At 42.1% G+C, this 16,964-nt stretch overlaps 1 protein-coding gene across 1 annotated transcript in view; it reads right to left on the minus strand.

Moving 5' to 3' along the window:
- slc15a4 (solute carrier family 15 member 4) overlaps nt 1-16,964 on the minus strand; it is a 71,557-nt gene that overhangs the window by 6,441 nt on the left and 48,152 nt on the right. Inside the window, exons 6-7 of the mRNA XM_072587398.1 lie at nt 11,248-11,403; nt 1,349-1,507 (exon numbers count right to left, since the gene is read on the minus strand). Coding sequence (XP_072443499.1) covers nt 1,349-1,507; nt 11,248-11,403 — 315 coding nt within the window. The remainder of the gene's footprint in view (nt 1-1,348; nt 1,508-11,247; nt 11,404-16,964) is intronic.

The following is a 16,964-nucleotide window of genomic DNA, read 5'->3' on the forward strand; positions in this document are numbered from 1 at the left end:
TTACAGTGTGGAAACAGGCCCTTCGGCCCAACAAGTCCACACCACCCCGCCGAAGTGCAACCCTCCCATACCCTACATTTACCCCTGACCTAACACTATGGGCAATTTAGCATGGCCAATTCACCTGACCTGCACATCTTTGGACTGTGGGAGGAAACCGGGGCACCCGGAGGAAACCCACGCAGACACGGGGAGAACGTGCAAACTCCACACAGTCAGTCGCCTGAGGCGGGAATTGAACCCAGGTTTCTGGCGCTGTGAGGCAGCAGTGCTAACCACTGTGCCACCGTGCCGCCCAACTTCAAGGAATCACTTAAACCTTTTATAATGAGATGAGGTGATTGAAAATATGTTTACCAAAAACTAAACAATAATTAGCCTAGTCGGAATCACTTCACTGCAACTATAAAGTAGTAATTAATGATTTGCGCATTTGAAATGCACGAAAACAAATCCACTCCAACTTTTCACAGCCAATGCAGTCTTTTCAAACGTAGCTAGTGACAAGTAATTTGCACCACACAAGTACAAGGCAATGACCATCTCCAATAAAAGAGAATCTAACCATCATCCCTCAATATTCAATAGCGTAATCAATCAATCATCACAAAACTTCCCACTAACAGAAACCATTGACTCAAGACTGAACTGGACCAGCCTTATAGATTCCAAAGGAGCAGGTTGGAGGTGAGGAATCCTGCCGCAAGTAACTCACCACCCAACTATCCAAAATCTGCCTGCCATCAAGACACAAGTCAGAAGTATGATGAAGTACTTCCAGCTTGCTTGGTTGAGTGCAACTCAACAATACTCAAGAAGCTTGATACCATCCAGAACAAAAACAGCCTACATGACTGGTACCATGTTCACAAACAAATACTCCCTTCACAACTAATGCTCAGAAGCAGTAGCATTTGCTATCTACAAAGATGTACTATAGAAATTCACCCAGACTCAAATCAGATGGCACTTTCCAAACCATGACCACTGCCATCCAAAAGTACAAGGGCATCAGTAACCTGGGAACACTTCAACCTGCGTGATCCCCTCCAAGCCAGTCACTGTCCTAACTTTGAAATACCACTGTTCCTTCAGTGTCACTAGGTCAAAATGTTGGCACTCTTCCCAGTGGCATTTCAAGCTGCCTACATCAAACTGTTTTTCAATATGAGAAACAATGAAATAATTACATTTAATTGCTCTACTATATATGTTGTTAACAAGATAAACAGCTTTTTAAAAAACTCTTCCATTGCTTTGGAAAACTAATCTTGGGACTATTTTTGGCTAAATGCAGTCTTACACACTAAAAGCTCTAATCTATTGGCATCAAAACATATTTACATACCAAAATCACTCTTGCAGTTCATCCAACCAATCCAATCAACAGATACTAGGGCTAAAAGCCCTGACCCAACAAAGGAACCAACTCCAGTAAAGAAGAAGAATAGGCCCATGATAGCACTTTGCATTGATTTGGGGGCAGCTGAGTAAGCAAACTCCAGACCTGAAAAGCACAAAGTGAAAAGCACATTTTAGGTGCAATTTTAACAATTTCAAACAGAGTTGGATAAAGATTCATCTTTGGTCAACTGAAATTACTTTCCAGCTTTGAATCAAAATGTAAGCAGTATATCTTTTATCTCACACATTGTCAAAGCAAAAAAGTGAATAACAATTTACATTTTAATTCTGAAATAACCCTTCAGTACCCTTCATAACCCTTCTAGTACCTAAGCAAACATGCTCTCAAATTTTTAATGTTTGCTTCACAGAGTTAAAATTGAAGTGCAGGTATAAATCAGAACTCAATCTTACCAAGGAAGAAGCAGCACAAGAATTCCTAGAGTCACAGTTTTGGATTGCATGGGTCTGACAATAGATGGCATAAATTAGACAGTAATGTCAAATCCTGAAGGTAAGCAGGAAATGAAATGCTGTTCTTCCAATGGTGTTCGATTCACTGGAACACTCCAGCAAGCCTGAGACAGACATTGGACAGGGAACACAATGGTGTGTTGAAGTGGCAGGCAGCAGGAAGTTCAGGGTCATTTTTGTAGACAGAATGTAGGTATTCTGCAAAGCGGCTGCCCTATTTGCATTTCGTCTCTCCAATGTACAGCAGACCATGGTGAATTCATTAGACTTCATGGAGTGAAGTGCAGGTAAGTCACTGCTTTACCTGGAAGGTGCATCTGGAGCTTAAGATAGTGAGGGTGGAGGAGGTAAATGGGCAGGTGTTGCACCTTCTGCGATTGCATAGAAGGTACCATTGGGGTGTGAGGAGGGAATGCCTTGGAGGAATGGAAGCATTCAAGGGCACTACAATTGTCTTGGGTGGATTTAATCTGCAAACTGACTGGGCAAATGAGATGGGCAAGATAACTGAGAAGGCAACTTTATAGAGTGCATGTTTCTTAGAGCATCACGCAACATAACCCATCTGGGAACAGACCAGTAATGTACAATGAGGTCCTAGTTAAAGATTCTCTAGAGAGTAGAGATCACAACAGAGTTTCAAATGAGAGCAATTCGGGTCTCAAACAAGTGTCCTCAACATGAATAAGGGTAATTACAAAAGGTGTGAAGAACAAGAAAATAATCTAACAGAAGATCAGTCAAGGAGCTGTGCAAGACACTTAAGTAGATATTTCATAGCACTCAGCAACATTTTTTCCAGTCAAAAAGGAAGGCTTGCTGAGAAGGATGAACCAACCATTGTTAAAGGCAGCTAAGGAGTGTATGTACTCAAACATCAAGGCAAATTAAGTAGTGAAAACTAGTGACAGACAGAGGATTGGCAAAGCTTTAGGAACTAACAACAAGTGACTAAAAAAGCTAATAAAAAGGGAAGAAAATTGATTATAGGAACAGACTTGCAATAAATGTAGTACATGAAAAGAGAGAGTTGCTAATGCAAATAAGGGACCCCTAGAAGATGCACCACACAAAATTATAACAGGGAAATGACAGATAATTTAAACCAATATTTTGCATTGGTCTTCATAGTGGACAGCACTGCAAACACCCCAAAAGATAATCAGAAAAGCGAAGTCCAAATGGGAGGAAAGGTTTTGAAGAAGTAACAAACAAAGAAGATTGATGAGGGCAGAGCAGTAGATGTGATCTATGTGGACTTCAGTAAGGCGGTCGACAAGGTTCCCCGTGGGAGACTGATTAGCAAGGTTCGATCTCATGGAATACAGGGAGAACTGGCCATTTGGATACAGAACTGGCTCAAAGTAGAAGACAGAGGGTGGTGGTGGAGGGTTGTTTTTCAGACTGGAGGCCTGTGACCAGTAGAATGCCACAAGGATCGGTGCTGGGTCCTCTACTTTTTGTCATTTACATAAATGATTTGGATGCGATCATAAGAGGTACAGTTAGTAAGTTTGCAGATGACACCAAAATTGGAGGTGTAGTGGACAGCGAACAGGGTTACCTCAGATTACAACAGGATCTGGACCAGATGGGCCAAAGGGCTGAGAAGTGGCAGATGGAGTTTAATTCAGATAAATGCGAGGTGCTGCATTTTGGGAAAGCAAATCTTAGCAGGACTGATACACTTAATGGTAAGGTCCTAGGGAGTGTTGCTGAACAAAGAGGCCTTGGAGTGCAGGTTCATAGCTCCTTGAAATTGGAGTCACAGTAGATAGGATAGTGAAGGCGGCATTTGGTATGCTTTCCTTTTTTGGTCAGAGTTTTGAGTACAGGAGTTGGGAGGTCATATTGCGGCTGTACAGGACATTGGTTAGGCCACTGTTGGAATATTGCGTGCAATCTTGGTCTCCTTCCTATCAAAGATGTTGTGAAACTTGAATGGGTTCAGAAAAGATTTACAATAATGTTGCCAGGGTTGGAGGATCTGAGCTACAGGGAAAGGCTGAACAGGCTGGGTCTGTTTTCCCTGCAGCATTGGAGGCTGAGGGGTGACCTTATAGAGGTATACACAATTATGAGGGGCATGGACAGGATAAATAGACAAAGCCTTTTCCCTGGGGTCGGGGAGTCCAGAACTAGAGGGCATAGGTTTAGGGGGAGTGTGGAAAGATATAAAAGAGACCTAAGGGGCAACGTTTTCACGCAGAGAGTGGTAAGTGTCTGGAATGAGCTGCCTGAGGATGTAGTGGAGGCTGGTACAATTGCAACATTTAAGAGGCATTTGGATGGGTATATGAATAGGAAGGGTTTGGAGGGATATGGGCCGGTCGCTGGCAGGTAAGACTAGATTGGGTTGGGATATCTGGTTGGCATGGATGGATTGGACCGAAGGGTCTGTTTCCATGCTGTACATCTCTATGACTCTATGACTTATGACATAAGGGTCAAAGTATTTGACAAAATGAGGACTGAAGGCAGACAAATTGCCAGAACCTGATGGCTTGTATCCAAGAGTTTTGTGTATCGATTGAAAGAATTCTCTGGATTGTTGGACTGTTCCAGCAGATTGGAAAATAGTAAACGTGATCTTGCTTTTCAAGAAGGAGAGAGCTAGAAAGTAGGAAACTATCTGCTGTTGGAAAACGTAAAGGTCCATTAAGGAAGGAATAGCAAGACATTTTAAAAAATTTTAATATGAACAAAGAGTCAACACAGCTTTGTGAAAGGGAACTTACATTTGACAAAATTTAAGAGTTCCTCTAGGACGTAACAAGCAGAGTTGATAAAGGAGAACTAGTGGATGTAGTGTATTTGGAAAAGCACAGATGGTCAGGCAGTATCCAAGGAGCAGGAAGATCGATGTTTTGGGCATAAGGTCTTCATCAGGAATGAAGCTTGTGAGCCAAGGGGGCTGAGAGATAAATGGGAGGGGGGCTAGGCTGGGGGGAGTAGCTGAGAATGTGATAGGTAGGTGTAGGTGGGGGATGGGGGAGGTGATAGGTTGAAGAGGAGGGTGGAGCAGATAGATAGTAAAGACTATGGACAGGTCAAGAGAGCAGTGCTGAGTTGTAGGCTTGTGACTGAGTTAAGGTAGAAGGGATGAGTAATGAGGAAACTGGTGAAATCCACATTCTAACCAACCTCACCACCCCATGGCTGAACACTTCAAGCTCCCTCCCACTCCACCAAGGACATGCAGGTCCCAGGCCAGTTCCATCACGAAACCCTTACCACCCGATGCCTGGAGGAAGAACACCTCATCTTCCACCTTTGCGACCCGGCAACCATACTGGATTAATGTGGATTTCACCAGTTTCCTCATTTCCCCTTCCCCCACTTTATTCCAGTCCCAAGCCTCCAACTTGGCACCACCCGCTTGACCGATCTATCATCTTTCCCAGCTATCCGCTCCACCCTCCTCACCGACCTATCACCTTCTCCCTAACCTTCATCTACCTATCACATTCTCAGCTATCTCTACGCACTCCCTCCCTCAGCTCCACCCCCCCCCTTCCACTTACCTCTTAGCTCCCTTGGCTCACAAACCTCATTCCTGATGAAAGGCTTATACCCAAACCATCAATTATCCTGCGCCTCGGGTGCTGCCTGACCTGCTGTGCCTTTCTAGCACCACTCTTGACTGATCTCCAGCATCTGCAGTCCTCACTTTCTCTTATTTGGATTTCTAGATGGCATTCAATAAGTTCCTGCCTAAAAAGCTTGTGCACAAGATATGGGGTCATAGTATTGAGGGCAATATATTGGCACGGTTTGAGGATCAGTTAACATAAAAAAAAAAGACAGGATTAATTACTCTTTTACAGGTTGAAAAGATGCAACTAGTGGAATGCTACAAGGCTGAGTTATAGGACCTCTAATTACTCTATTAATGACTTAGAGAAGGGGACAGATTTTAATATATTCAAATTTGCCAATGATTCAAAAATAAGTGGGAAGGCATGTTGTAATGAGAACACAAGGAATGTGCATGGGGATATACACAGGTTGAGTGAGTGGCCAAAAACTTGGTAGATGGATTTTAATACAGGAAAACTGGAGGCATGCGCTTCGGATTAAAAAAAATAGGGCAACTATTATTTAAATATAGAAATGGACAAATGTTGGCATTGCCAATGCATTCGATGTCTTGGAACTCAGCAGAATTAGCATTAGTCTCTCAAAGACAAAAGAAAGCATTTGAAGACATTTTAAAGGTTTTAAACAAATTAGTCCCTTAATTCATCATCAGCAACCAAGGGGAAAAGAATTCCACTCCCATTATAACTAGTCACTGTCACTGATTTGTATCACCCAATTCAATTCAGACCTCTTCAAACCAAAGCAATAGCCATGAATGCAATTGGCTTGGATTTTGGCAGGTTGCGATGAGATTGGTGTGATTTGAATTTCATTGAGTGATCAAGTATGAGCAACCAATGTTCATGTAAGTGAGATGGGCACAAGCAGGGAGTCAAATTACTTCATTAAAAACACAGTTGGAGAGAGAAAAAAAAAATTAATAATTTTTGCACAAAGTGACTAAAGCTTTCTTTTTCCTTCTAAGCTTTAAGCATGATACACCCTCAAAGCAAATTTGTTCCATTTACCAATTAAAACTGGTGTTCAGAGTAGTGAGTTAGCCTGAGCCAGCAGGAGGTCTTCCCTGTAGAACTTCTGATTGGGCCTGTGAGGAATAATCTCCCTGATTCTGCTCTAAAGCAGTGGAAGTAAATTTGTTTTTATGGGTTTGCTGAAAATATTCCTGCACTATTTCTTTTAATAACTGACTGGAAATACAGCAAAGCTTTGACCACAGCCCAGTCATTCCTCAAATATGTTCACAAAGCAGGGATTTTGAATTCCCAACAGAGAATCAGTAAATCCTTATATTAATCCCTACTTTCCAAGCCAGTCTCTAGCACGCACTTCCCATTAGAACCCAGTCTCACCATGCCAGTTTTGTGAATATCTTCGGCCAATGCTACCTGGAGCACATTTAGCCAGAAATAGCTGGTGATATTCTCAACTGGCCTATCCTCAAAGGGTTTTGAGTAGAGATTTCCATTATCCATTTGTGTAAGGAAATGCTTTCATCAATCAATGCAGTTAATTTTTAAGGTTATGTGCTCTTGCTCTGGATCGTCCCATCAGAGGGAAGAGTTTTGTCTTTCTTTAGGTTCAAAATGAATGAATGATATCTCAATTTTTTACTTCAAACACCATCTGTTGCCATTTTCTCCCCCCCCACCACCCCCCAATTAATTTGGAAAATAACTTTCTATCCTATATTTCGTAACTTGCTACTCTTTAAATGGGAAAGAAATACAATATGGTGTCACAAAGTTTAAATTGCTTAGTGTACAAGATTTAATTTGTATTACATGTATAACACAGTAAAACTAAGGCAACAACTTCCAGTTCCACATATTCAGCCAATTACTGTTCAATTTGATATATTACACTAATTATACAGAAGTGCAGTAATTGAATATTAATGTTTACATGCAACTGCAAATAATCTAAGCAAATACATTTAAAACCAATACTAGCTTTTCAGTGTGGCACTGCAAATTTTTACTTCTCGTCTTTTTAAAAGATTAAAAGCATCAAATTTCAAATTGAAATAAATCATTAGAGTGGATCTCAGATTTGGGAACCTGAAAATGGAGAGGAACCCAATTTCTACCTCAATTCAAATTTACACCATTAAACAGAGGTCTGGAGGAGTTTGGCCTGGGCAAATCTGCTGCCAACTTTATGGCAGAAAAGCTTGTCTCGAGAATTTCTAGGTTTCCCTAGGAATTATTTTCTCAATGCCTTTTAAGCATTTTACATAGCTAATGCCAGATGAGGGGGTGGTTAGGTCAGTTCACTGGATGGCTGGAGTATGATGCAGAATAACATCAACAGTATAGATTCACTCCCCAAATCAGTTGGGGCAGTTCTAGGAGCCTATGCCCCCAGTGATATCATTGCATAAGCCACAATCAGCAACCTGAGGATGCTCCTTAAAAGGAACAGAATGCCAGATGAACACTGGCACATACTCCTGAGGCTGATGGAAAAGATGCCTGGATTCTTCCAAATGAAAAAAGTTAGCTGAAATATTTAAATTTAAAACAGCTCCACAAGGATTTGAAGGTGTGGAGCATTCATCTAGGTATTGGGTCTTGCAAGACAACTATTTTTAAGGTCAACAAATGAAAACTAGTCAAGTGCCCTAACTGATGCAAACCTGATATTTACGGAGGGATGTGACATGAATGGGACAGATGGAGTTGACAACAGAGGGCAAAACATTGGGGTTACCTGGCAGGCTGTGGTTCTTGAATTTTGATGCAGACGTTTAACACCACAATGCGAGTATTTTACCACTGATAAAGTAAACATCCAGGCGGGGAACCTATTACATCCATTTGAGTAGGAGGGACATAGCAGTAGCAGGCAAATCAGATTTATGACCCCAAAGTGGAGGGTTCTGATGATCAAGAAATGTGGGGGCTTTCTTGCCCCACAAGGAGCGATGTAAAGACATTTTTTCTCCCCCCTCCCCCCCCCCCCCCCCCCCGAGTCCTTGCCTTGTTTCAGCTGCTGGAAACTCCCTGCCAAATGGATAAATGAGTGGCTTTCAACTTCACTTACCTATTTTAAAGTTCCAACCTACCTCTTGGCAGCAGGTTGCCTGCTTGTTCCTTTTCCTGTCTCAAACTTTTAAAATCAGCTAATTGGAGCTGCTGCATGATATGCTAAGAACTGTTACCCATTTAATCCCACCCCACATCTAATCTCACAAAGAGCTATATTAGAATGCAAAGTTATGCACTATGGCAGGAAGAACAGAGGAGCTGAATATCATTTAAATGGGAAGACTACAGAAAGTAATGGAATTTTGAGGGTCTACATGCATGAATCACAAAACATCAGCATCCAAGTTCAGTGAATAATAGGTGAAATAACTCCTCAGAGGCTGGTATCCTGTCACCATGTTACCCTTTATTTACATTCTTGACACTGATCTAGCTCAGTCAGAACCAGTTCTCAGAAAGCATAGGACCTCTGACACTCCTGTTTATATCTGTCAGCCAGAGTTCCCTGATTGGAACTGTTAATCTAGTCCAATCAGGGAACTCACTACAATGACTATAACAGGAAAGACTCTTTCACTGTGTCTCACATCTACACACACACACACACACCATGGGTGCTGGGGAAAGAAATAAGCACTACCGCAATTAGGCGGTAGTGTGGGGGTAAAAACAAAAAGAGAAAAAAAAAATAAAAGATGACAACCCCCTTCGCTGTTTTGATCACACAGCATTGCCCTTTGATGTAAAAAAAAGAATAAAAAGATAAAAAAAAAATAACAGGAAAGACACATGGAATATTGGCCTTTATTTCAAAAGGAAAGCAGGAGTATGAAATAGGGAGTTCTTGCTAAAACTGCAAGGCACAAGTTAGATCAGACCTTGAATACAGTGAACAATCTTGATCTTCTGACCAGAGGGGAGAAATACTGAATTGGAGGAAGTTCCGAGAAGATCAACTAGGTTGAGTCTGGGTGAGCTTATTAAATAAACTGCAATATATTCTGGGCTGCAATATAATGCTACTTACTGACAACTTCTTGGCTAGCTTCAAACCGATGAACTACGCTAAGTACAGGGCAAATGAACATCAATTTTAAGAGTTCCAAGAAGGCTTGATTGAAAATTATGTTTATATTTTGTAATTACACAATGACCATATTATTTTAATGTGGAAGTTGATGGATAACTAATTCAATCACAAGATAAGGGGGTTGCTTTAATCTACCTGATGCCATGATTCTGGCAAAAGAATGGAAAATTTGCTATGTTTACAGATAAAACATGCAGTGGAATTAACATTCAGTAGAATGCACAAAATATAGTTTGTGCAATAAAGCCAGCACATTTGGCATTTTACAGTCCACATTTGATTCACAGATTTTATTCTTAAGAAGATTGATTTTAAAAAAAACACCTGTACTTAGCTGAGTAACTCACTGATTATTTTATATCTAAAAAAATTAGAAATTAACACTACCAAAGAAGAGTAGTGATTACTACTATAACTACACAGATCACTTTACTTGACACTGGATATCTACAAAATGCCACAAAAGATTCCAAATGTATCAAACCACGACTGGGACCAGTGAACTTTCAGGATTTGGTCGTGTGTACCCGACATACCCAATGTTAACCTTGATTTCAGTAATGTCTTATTGGCTTACAAATCAATTGCACCTGATTGATATCACCATATAGTCATTATCTAGCAGCTCCATTAAATGAAATAAATGCAATCGAATGAGAGGCAAACTAAAAGCATGACCCCGAAAGAATTTCAATGCATTTGGCAATGAAAAAAAAAAAATCGAAGGGTCAACTTTAAACTTCCACCTTGATTAATAATGTGATGCATCAAAAAGTATCAAGTATTTGATCTGTGTAACTACAATTAAAATATTGAAGTGTCAGAGATGAATACAATATTGCTGTGGCATGACTTTCAAAATACCTTAATCAAGTCCCAAAGAGGAAGCAAATAATTTATCTACACATAATAAAACCCAGAAGAACAGGAGTGGCAGATGCATGGGAACACTACCACCTGCAGGTTCCCCTTTAAACTATACACCATCCTGGAGTTGGCATTGTGCTGCCATTTCTTCACTGCTGCTGGGACAAAAATCCTGGAATTCCCTAGCAACACTAAATGTATCTACACCCCTTGGACTGCAGCAGGTCAAGACATTAGCTTACTACCACCTTCTCAAGGACAAATAGGGATGAGCAATAAATACTGGCCGAGCCAATGATGCACACATTGCTCGAAGATAAACAAGAAAAAGTACTGTTCTTGATGGCAGTGAAACAGGTAGAAACATACACAAAACAAATCAAATTTTGAAGTTGCACGTGCAACTGGTACTTGGAATAGGCTATCCTTATACAGGCAAGAAAACGTACATGTACATTATGACATTTTGAATAAAAACTAAAGCAGGAGCATGAAATCTTGGTGGCAATATTTGCTTCCTAGAGTAAAAAAATGGTTGAAGTGGAATTTTGCTGTCATAAATTCAAACAGGTCATATCTTAATAATGTTAAAATATACACCCACAGTAACCTAGAAATGAATTCCAAATTTATCACAATCTCATTCATAAAACATCCACAACACTTGTTATTTACATCTAATGAAATTATCTGGACTTTGCTGCTTTTAAAGAATATTGATTTAAGTTCAACAGCAACTAGTGTACACAAAAACTTTGGGGATGTACGGTGATAATTATTTGCATAAGCTAAAGACTTAATAGCTTAGTTTTCCAAACGTACCTGCTATGCTTGCGAATATTTCACTGACCCCAATCATTACATACTGTGGAATTTGCCACCATATCGATAATGGCGCAGCATTGTACCACACATTCCCAATCTGTTGCTCAATAGTACCATTCTGTAGACTATTTAAGCGTTGATCTTCCAGAATTCCTGATGCGATAAACAAAACAGAAATACACAAATTGTAAAACAGAATATTTGGTGATCAACAAATATGCAACCCCACTAATTGTCAGGTTTTTTTTGGTTCAGTTTTCACATAAAAGGTTTAGTCTAAAAACCCAAACATTTTGTGGATTTAAATTTTGTTTCTAGAATGAGGGGGGGTGACAGCACAATAAGGAACCAATTTCTTGAGCTTTAGCAAAGCAGCAGGTTTTCCCAGCTTGTAGTAGAGGGAGGTTTGCTTTAATATTGTTACCGTGAAATACAGCTCTGGGGTTACAAGTTACTAGGCTGAGAAAGGAAAAGAACAGAATAAAGTCTCAAGAACTAAAAATTATTTTTGGCTGTTTCTAGAAGAATTGAATGTCTGCTAAAAAGGCAGTGTAATATATACCCTGTGTAGTGAATTTTTTTTGAAACTGGGTTTTTCATTCGAAGCTGCCCAGAAGTCAAATCTTTAGTCGATAATATTTTTAAGTCTTTTGATACAGTAAACATCTTAACTGTGAAACTTTTTAAGTCTTCTTTTTAGCTATTAAATGGAAACTCAAAATTTCCTTTTGAAAATTATCAACTTCAATGCAGATCACCCCAAACCATTAAATCAAAAACTCTACATTTGACAAAATTCCATTCCCAATTGTAAACCATATTCAGTTTTATATATTCATCTTCACTAAACAAAACACTAAGTTAGGTGAAAGCCTTGGAGGTATTATCACTGGATTATTAATCCAGAGACCCAGGTAACGTTCAATGGACTCAGATTCAAATTCTACCATAGCAGTTGGTGGAATATGAACTCAATGAAATAAAATAAAACTTAATGAAATCATGGCCAATTTTTGGAGGAACTGATCCGATTCATTAATGCCCTTTAGGGAAGCAAAGCACTGTCCTGATTTGGTCCAGTCTACAAGTGATTCCAGACCACAAACTGGTTGACTCTTAGTTGCCTGCTGGGCAAATAATGATTGACAATAAACTTTGGCTGAGCCAGCAACGCCCTCATCCTGTGAATTATTTTTTTTAAAAGCCAAAACGTAAACAATGAATCGCTCATTATTGTCAATTACTGTTATGACCATGTCCTCACAGTTTTAATTAATGCGTTTACCTGCTGGAGGCTAGATATGTATGAGCTAATATAATAGGGGGAGACTTGAATTTAATAGTGTGCAGATAAAGTGTATTAGTTATACCATTCATCAAAATCTTCAAAATGTGAAAAACGAAATAACTGAGCGAGATACAATTTTTTCTTCTTTAAATACAGAAGTGCCAAATGAAACTAAATTGCTTGATATGGAAAAATATCATTTAAGATGTTAATTTCTTGTTTAGTTACAATCCAATTTCGTAGAATAGGCTATTTTATTGGAAGACAGACAGTGAGTATCTTAGGCTTGTTTCCATATTTTACCGTTTGCACACTCCTGGGCAAACTAGCATATATAGTCAAATTTCCACAAATAAAACAATTTGAGAGTTCAATATGTCAGCAGCAGTAGAAAGAAAATTATAGAAAATGGTGAGAAATCAACTTTGGAACTGAAATATAAAACCAACTGAGGAAAGGACAGTTTTACTATGATGAAAAATGTGTTGCTGGAAAAGCGCAGCAGGTCAGGCAGCATCCAAGGAGCAGGAGAATCGACGTTTCAGGCATAAGCCCTTCTTCAGGGATGAGGAAGGTGTGCCAAGCAGGCTAAGATAAAAGGTAGGGAGGAGGAACTTGGGGGAGGGGCGTTTGAAATGCGATAGGTGGAAGGAAGTCAAGGTGAGGGTGATAGGCCGGAGTGGGGGTGGGGGCAGAGAGGTTGGGAAGAAGATTGCAGGTCAAGAAGGCGGTGCTGAGTCTGAGGGTTGGGACTGAGATAAGTTTGGGGGGGGGGGGGGGGGGGGGGGGGGGGGGAGGGAAAATGAGGAAGCTGGAGAAATCTACATTCATCCCTTGTGGTTGGAGGGTTCCTAGGCGGAAGATGAGATGTTCTTCCTCCAGGCGTCATGTTGCCATGGTCTGGCGATGGAGGAGGCCAAGAACCTGCATGTCCTTGGCGGAGTGGAAGGGGGAGTTAAAGTGTTCAGCCACGGGACGGTTGGATTGGTTGGTGGCGGGTGTCCCAGAGGTGTTCACTGAAACGTTCCACAAGTAGGCGGCCTGTCTCCCCTATGTAGAGGAGGCCACATTGGGTGCAGCGGATGCAGTAAATGGTGTGTGTGGAGGTGCAGGTGAATTTGTGACAGATATGGAAGGACCCCTTGGGGCCTTGGAGGGAAGTGAGGAGGGAGGTGTGGGCACAAGTTTTGGATTTCTTACGGTTGCAGGGGAAGGTGCCAGGAGTGGAGGTTGGGTTGGTGGGGGATTGTGGACCTGACGAGGGAGTCACGGAGGGAGTGGTTCTTTCTGGAACGCTGATAGGGGAGGGGGAGGGGGAGGGGAGGGAAATATATCCTGGGTGGTGGGGGTCTGTTTGGAGATGGTGGAAATGACTATGTATCTGGGAGGTTGGTGGGTGGTAGGTGAGGACCAGTGGGTTTCTGTTCTGGTGGCGATTGGAGGGGTGGGGTTCAAGGGCGGAGGAGTGGACAGCGGAGGAGATGCAGTGGAGAGCATCGTCAACCACGTCTGAGGGGAAATTGCAGTCTTTGAAGAAGGAGGCCATCTGAGTTGCTCACTATTGAAATTGGTCCTCCTGGGAACAGATGCAGCGGAGGCGAAGGAATTGAGAACATGGGACGGCGTTTTTACAGGGACAGGGTGGGAGTCGGTGTAATCTAGGTAGCTGTGGGAGAGGTCGGTCGGTTTATAGTAAATGTCCATGTTGAATCGGTCGCCAGAGATAGAAATGGAGAGTTCTAGGAAGGGGAGGGAGGAGTCTGAGACGGTCCAGGTAAAATTTAAGGTCGGGGTGGAAGGTGTTAGTAAAGTGGATGAACTGTTTAACCTCCTCGTGGGAGCACGAGGTAGCACCGATACAGTCATCAATGTAGCGGAGGAAAAAGGTGGGGGGGGTGGTGCCAGTGTAGCTGCGGAAGATGGACTGTTCCACATATCCTACGAAGAGGCAGGCATAGCTAGGGCCCACGCGGGTGCCCATGGCTACTCCTTTGGTTTGGGAGGAAGTGGGAGGATTGGAAAGAGAAGTTGTTCAGAGTGAGGACCAGTTCACTCAGCCGAAGGAGGGCGTCAGTGGAAGGGTACTGGTTGGATCGGCAGGAAAAGGAAGTAGTGGAGGGCTTTGAGGCCTTCGTGATGGGGGATGGAGGTGTACAGGGGACTAGATGTCCCTGGTGAAGATAAGGTGTTGGGGGCCGGGGAAGCGAAAATCATGGAGGAGGTGGAGGGCGTGGGTGGCGTCCTGAATGTAGGTGGTGAGTTCTTGGACAAAGGGGGACTAGACCGTGTCGAGGTATGCAGAGAGGAGTTCGGCGGGGCAGGAGCAGGCTGAGACAATGGGTCGGCCGGGGCAGTCAGGTTTGTGGATTTTGGGCAGGAGGTAGAAACGGGCGGTGCGGGGTTGTGGGGACTATGAGGTTGGAGGCGGTGGATGGGAGATCCCCTGAGGTGATGACGTTATGGATGGTCTGGGAGATGATGGTTTGGTGGTGGGAGGTGGGGTCATGGTCAAGGGGGGCAGTAGGAGGAGGTGTCTACGAGCTGGCGTTTAGTCTCAGCAATGTAAAGATCAGTGCGCCAAACTACCATCGCGCCACCCTTGTCTGCTGGTTTGATAGTGATGTTGGGGTTGGAGCGGAGGGAGTGAAGGGCTGCACGCTGCGAGGGGTGAGAGATTCGAGTGGGTAAGAGGGGTGGACAGGTTGAGGCAGTCAATGTTGTGTTGGCAGTTGGCTATGAAGAGATCGAGGGTGGGTAAGAGGCCAGCATGGGGTATCCAGGTGGATGGGGTGTGTTGGAGGCGGGAAAAGGGGTCTTCAGAGGGTGGGCGAGAATCCTGATTGAAGAAGTAGGTGCGGAGGCGAAGGCAGCGGAAGAATTGTATGATGTCTCACCGCGTGTTAAACTCGTTCATCCAGGAGCGTAGGGGGATGAAGGTGAGGCCTCTGCTGAGGACTGATCTTTACACGTGGCGAGACATCGAACAATTCTTCCGCCACCTTCTTCCCACCCTTACCCACACAAGGGATGAATGCAGATTTCTCCAGCTTCCTCCCCCTCCCACCTTATCTCAGTCCCAATCCTTGGACTCAGCACTACCTTCTTGCCCTGCAATCTTCTTCCTGACCTCTCTGCCCCACCCCCTCTCCAGCCTATCACCCTCACCTTAACCTCCTTCCACCTATCACATTCCCAACACCCCTCCCTCCTCCCTAGCCTGCTTGGCACACTTTTCTCATTCCTGAAGAAGGGCTTATGCCTGAAACGTCGATTCTCCTGCTTCTTGCATGCTGCCTGACCTGCTGTGCTTTTTCAGCAACACATTTTTCAGCTCTGATCTCCAGCATCTGCAGTCCTCACTTTCTCCCAGTTTTACTATGATGAATTGGTTTAAACTATCTTGTTAAAAGGGATGGGAACTTTTCATTCTTATTAGAAGAATGGACAGTTTTTTTTTAAAAAAAAAGGGTTGAGACTGGGAAATGTTTACATTCATGGAGACTGAAGAGTCCACTTAAATTAATCATATTTAGAAGTAATATGTAAATACAGTAAGAAAGTATAAATTGTATGCTAACTTTTGTTATGCAGGGATTGGAGTGTAATAATTAAGAATTCTTCGAGTTATACAGGGTATTGGGAAGGCCACATCATGAGAGTTTTGTGCAGTTTTAGTCTCCTTCGCCAAGGGCGGACAAACATGTCCTAACACAGAGTAACAAACAATTTTAGAGTGGTCCTTGGGATAAGGAGATTTAAGAAGAGACTGAAAGGATTAGATCTATATTCACTGGAAGAATTACAGTTAATAGGAAATTCTTTCACTGGTACCTCCTGACACAGCAAAAAAAAACTAAACTAAAGTATTAATTGCTATTCACCAAGATTTACCATCTTGGCACCTGAAATTTATCTGAATTGGAGAAATTAAGGTCAGTGCAAATTTCCAATGTTTCCAAAATAAATGTGTGGTATTATCACCATCAAAAAAAAAAGCCAAAATAAAAATTACCTAATCTAGGAAATCAGCAAGCCTGCAAAAGTTAGGTAAAACCAGCAGCCTTAAAATATTAAATGGAATTTGCCGATCTTTTATTCTAAGGAGCTATCACAACATCTCACTGTCTACAATCCTCATCTGTCAACTGATGAGAGCTGGTTACTAGAATTACCAAAAAACAGGGTGGGTGGGGGTTTAAATTATGAAAAATGGACTAAGAAAGCCCTTTGGATAGAACAGTCAATATTGTCACTACTTCAAATTTCAAAGGGAAAGATTCTAAATTGAATCCCAAGAGGATTCAATAGCAATTTTCCTCCTCCAAAGAACAAAATGTGAGGTTTCATATTCGTCAGCTGCTTTCCAACCAGAAGTATGTGGGGAACAGGATAAATGACTATTCAATTAGAAAGTCAGAATATACCC

The sequence above is a fragment of the Chiloscyllium punctatum genome, chromosome 17, assembly GCF_047496795.1.
Source record: "Chiloscyllium punctatum isolate Juve2018m chromosome 17, sChiPun1.3, whole genome shotgun sequence".
Taxonomy (NCBI): Eukaryota; Metazoa; Chordata; class Chondrichthyes; order Orectolobiformes; family Hemiscylliidae; genus Chiloscyllium; species Chiloscyllium punctatum.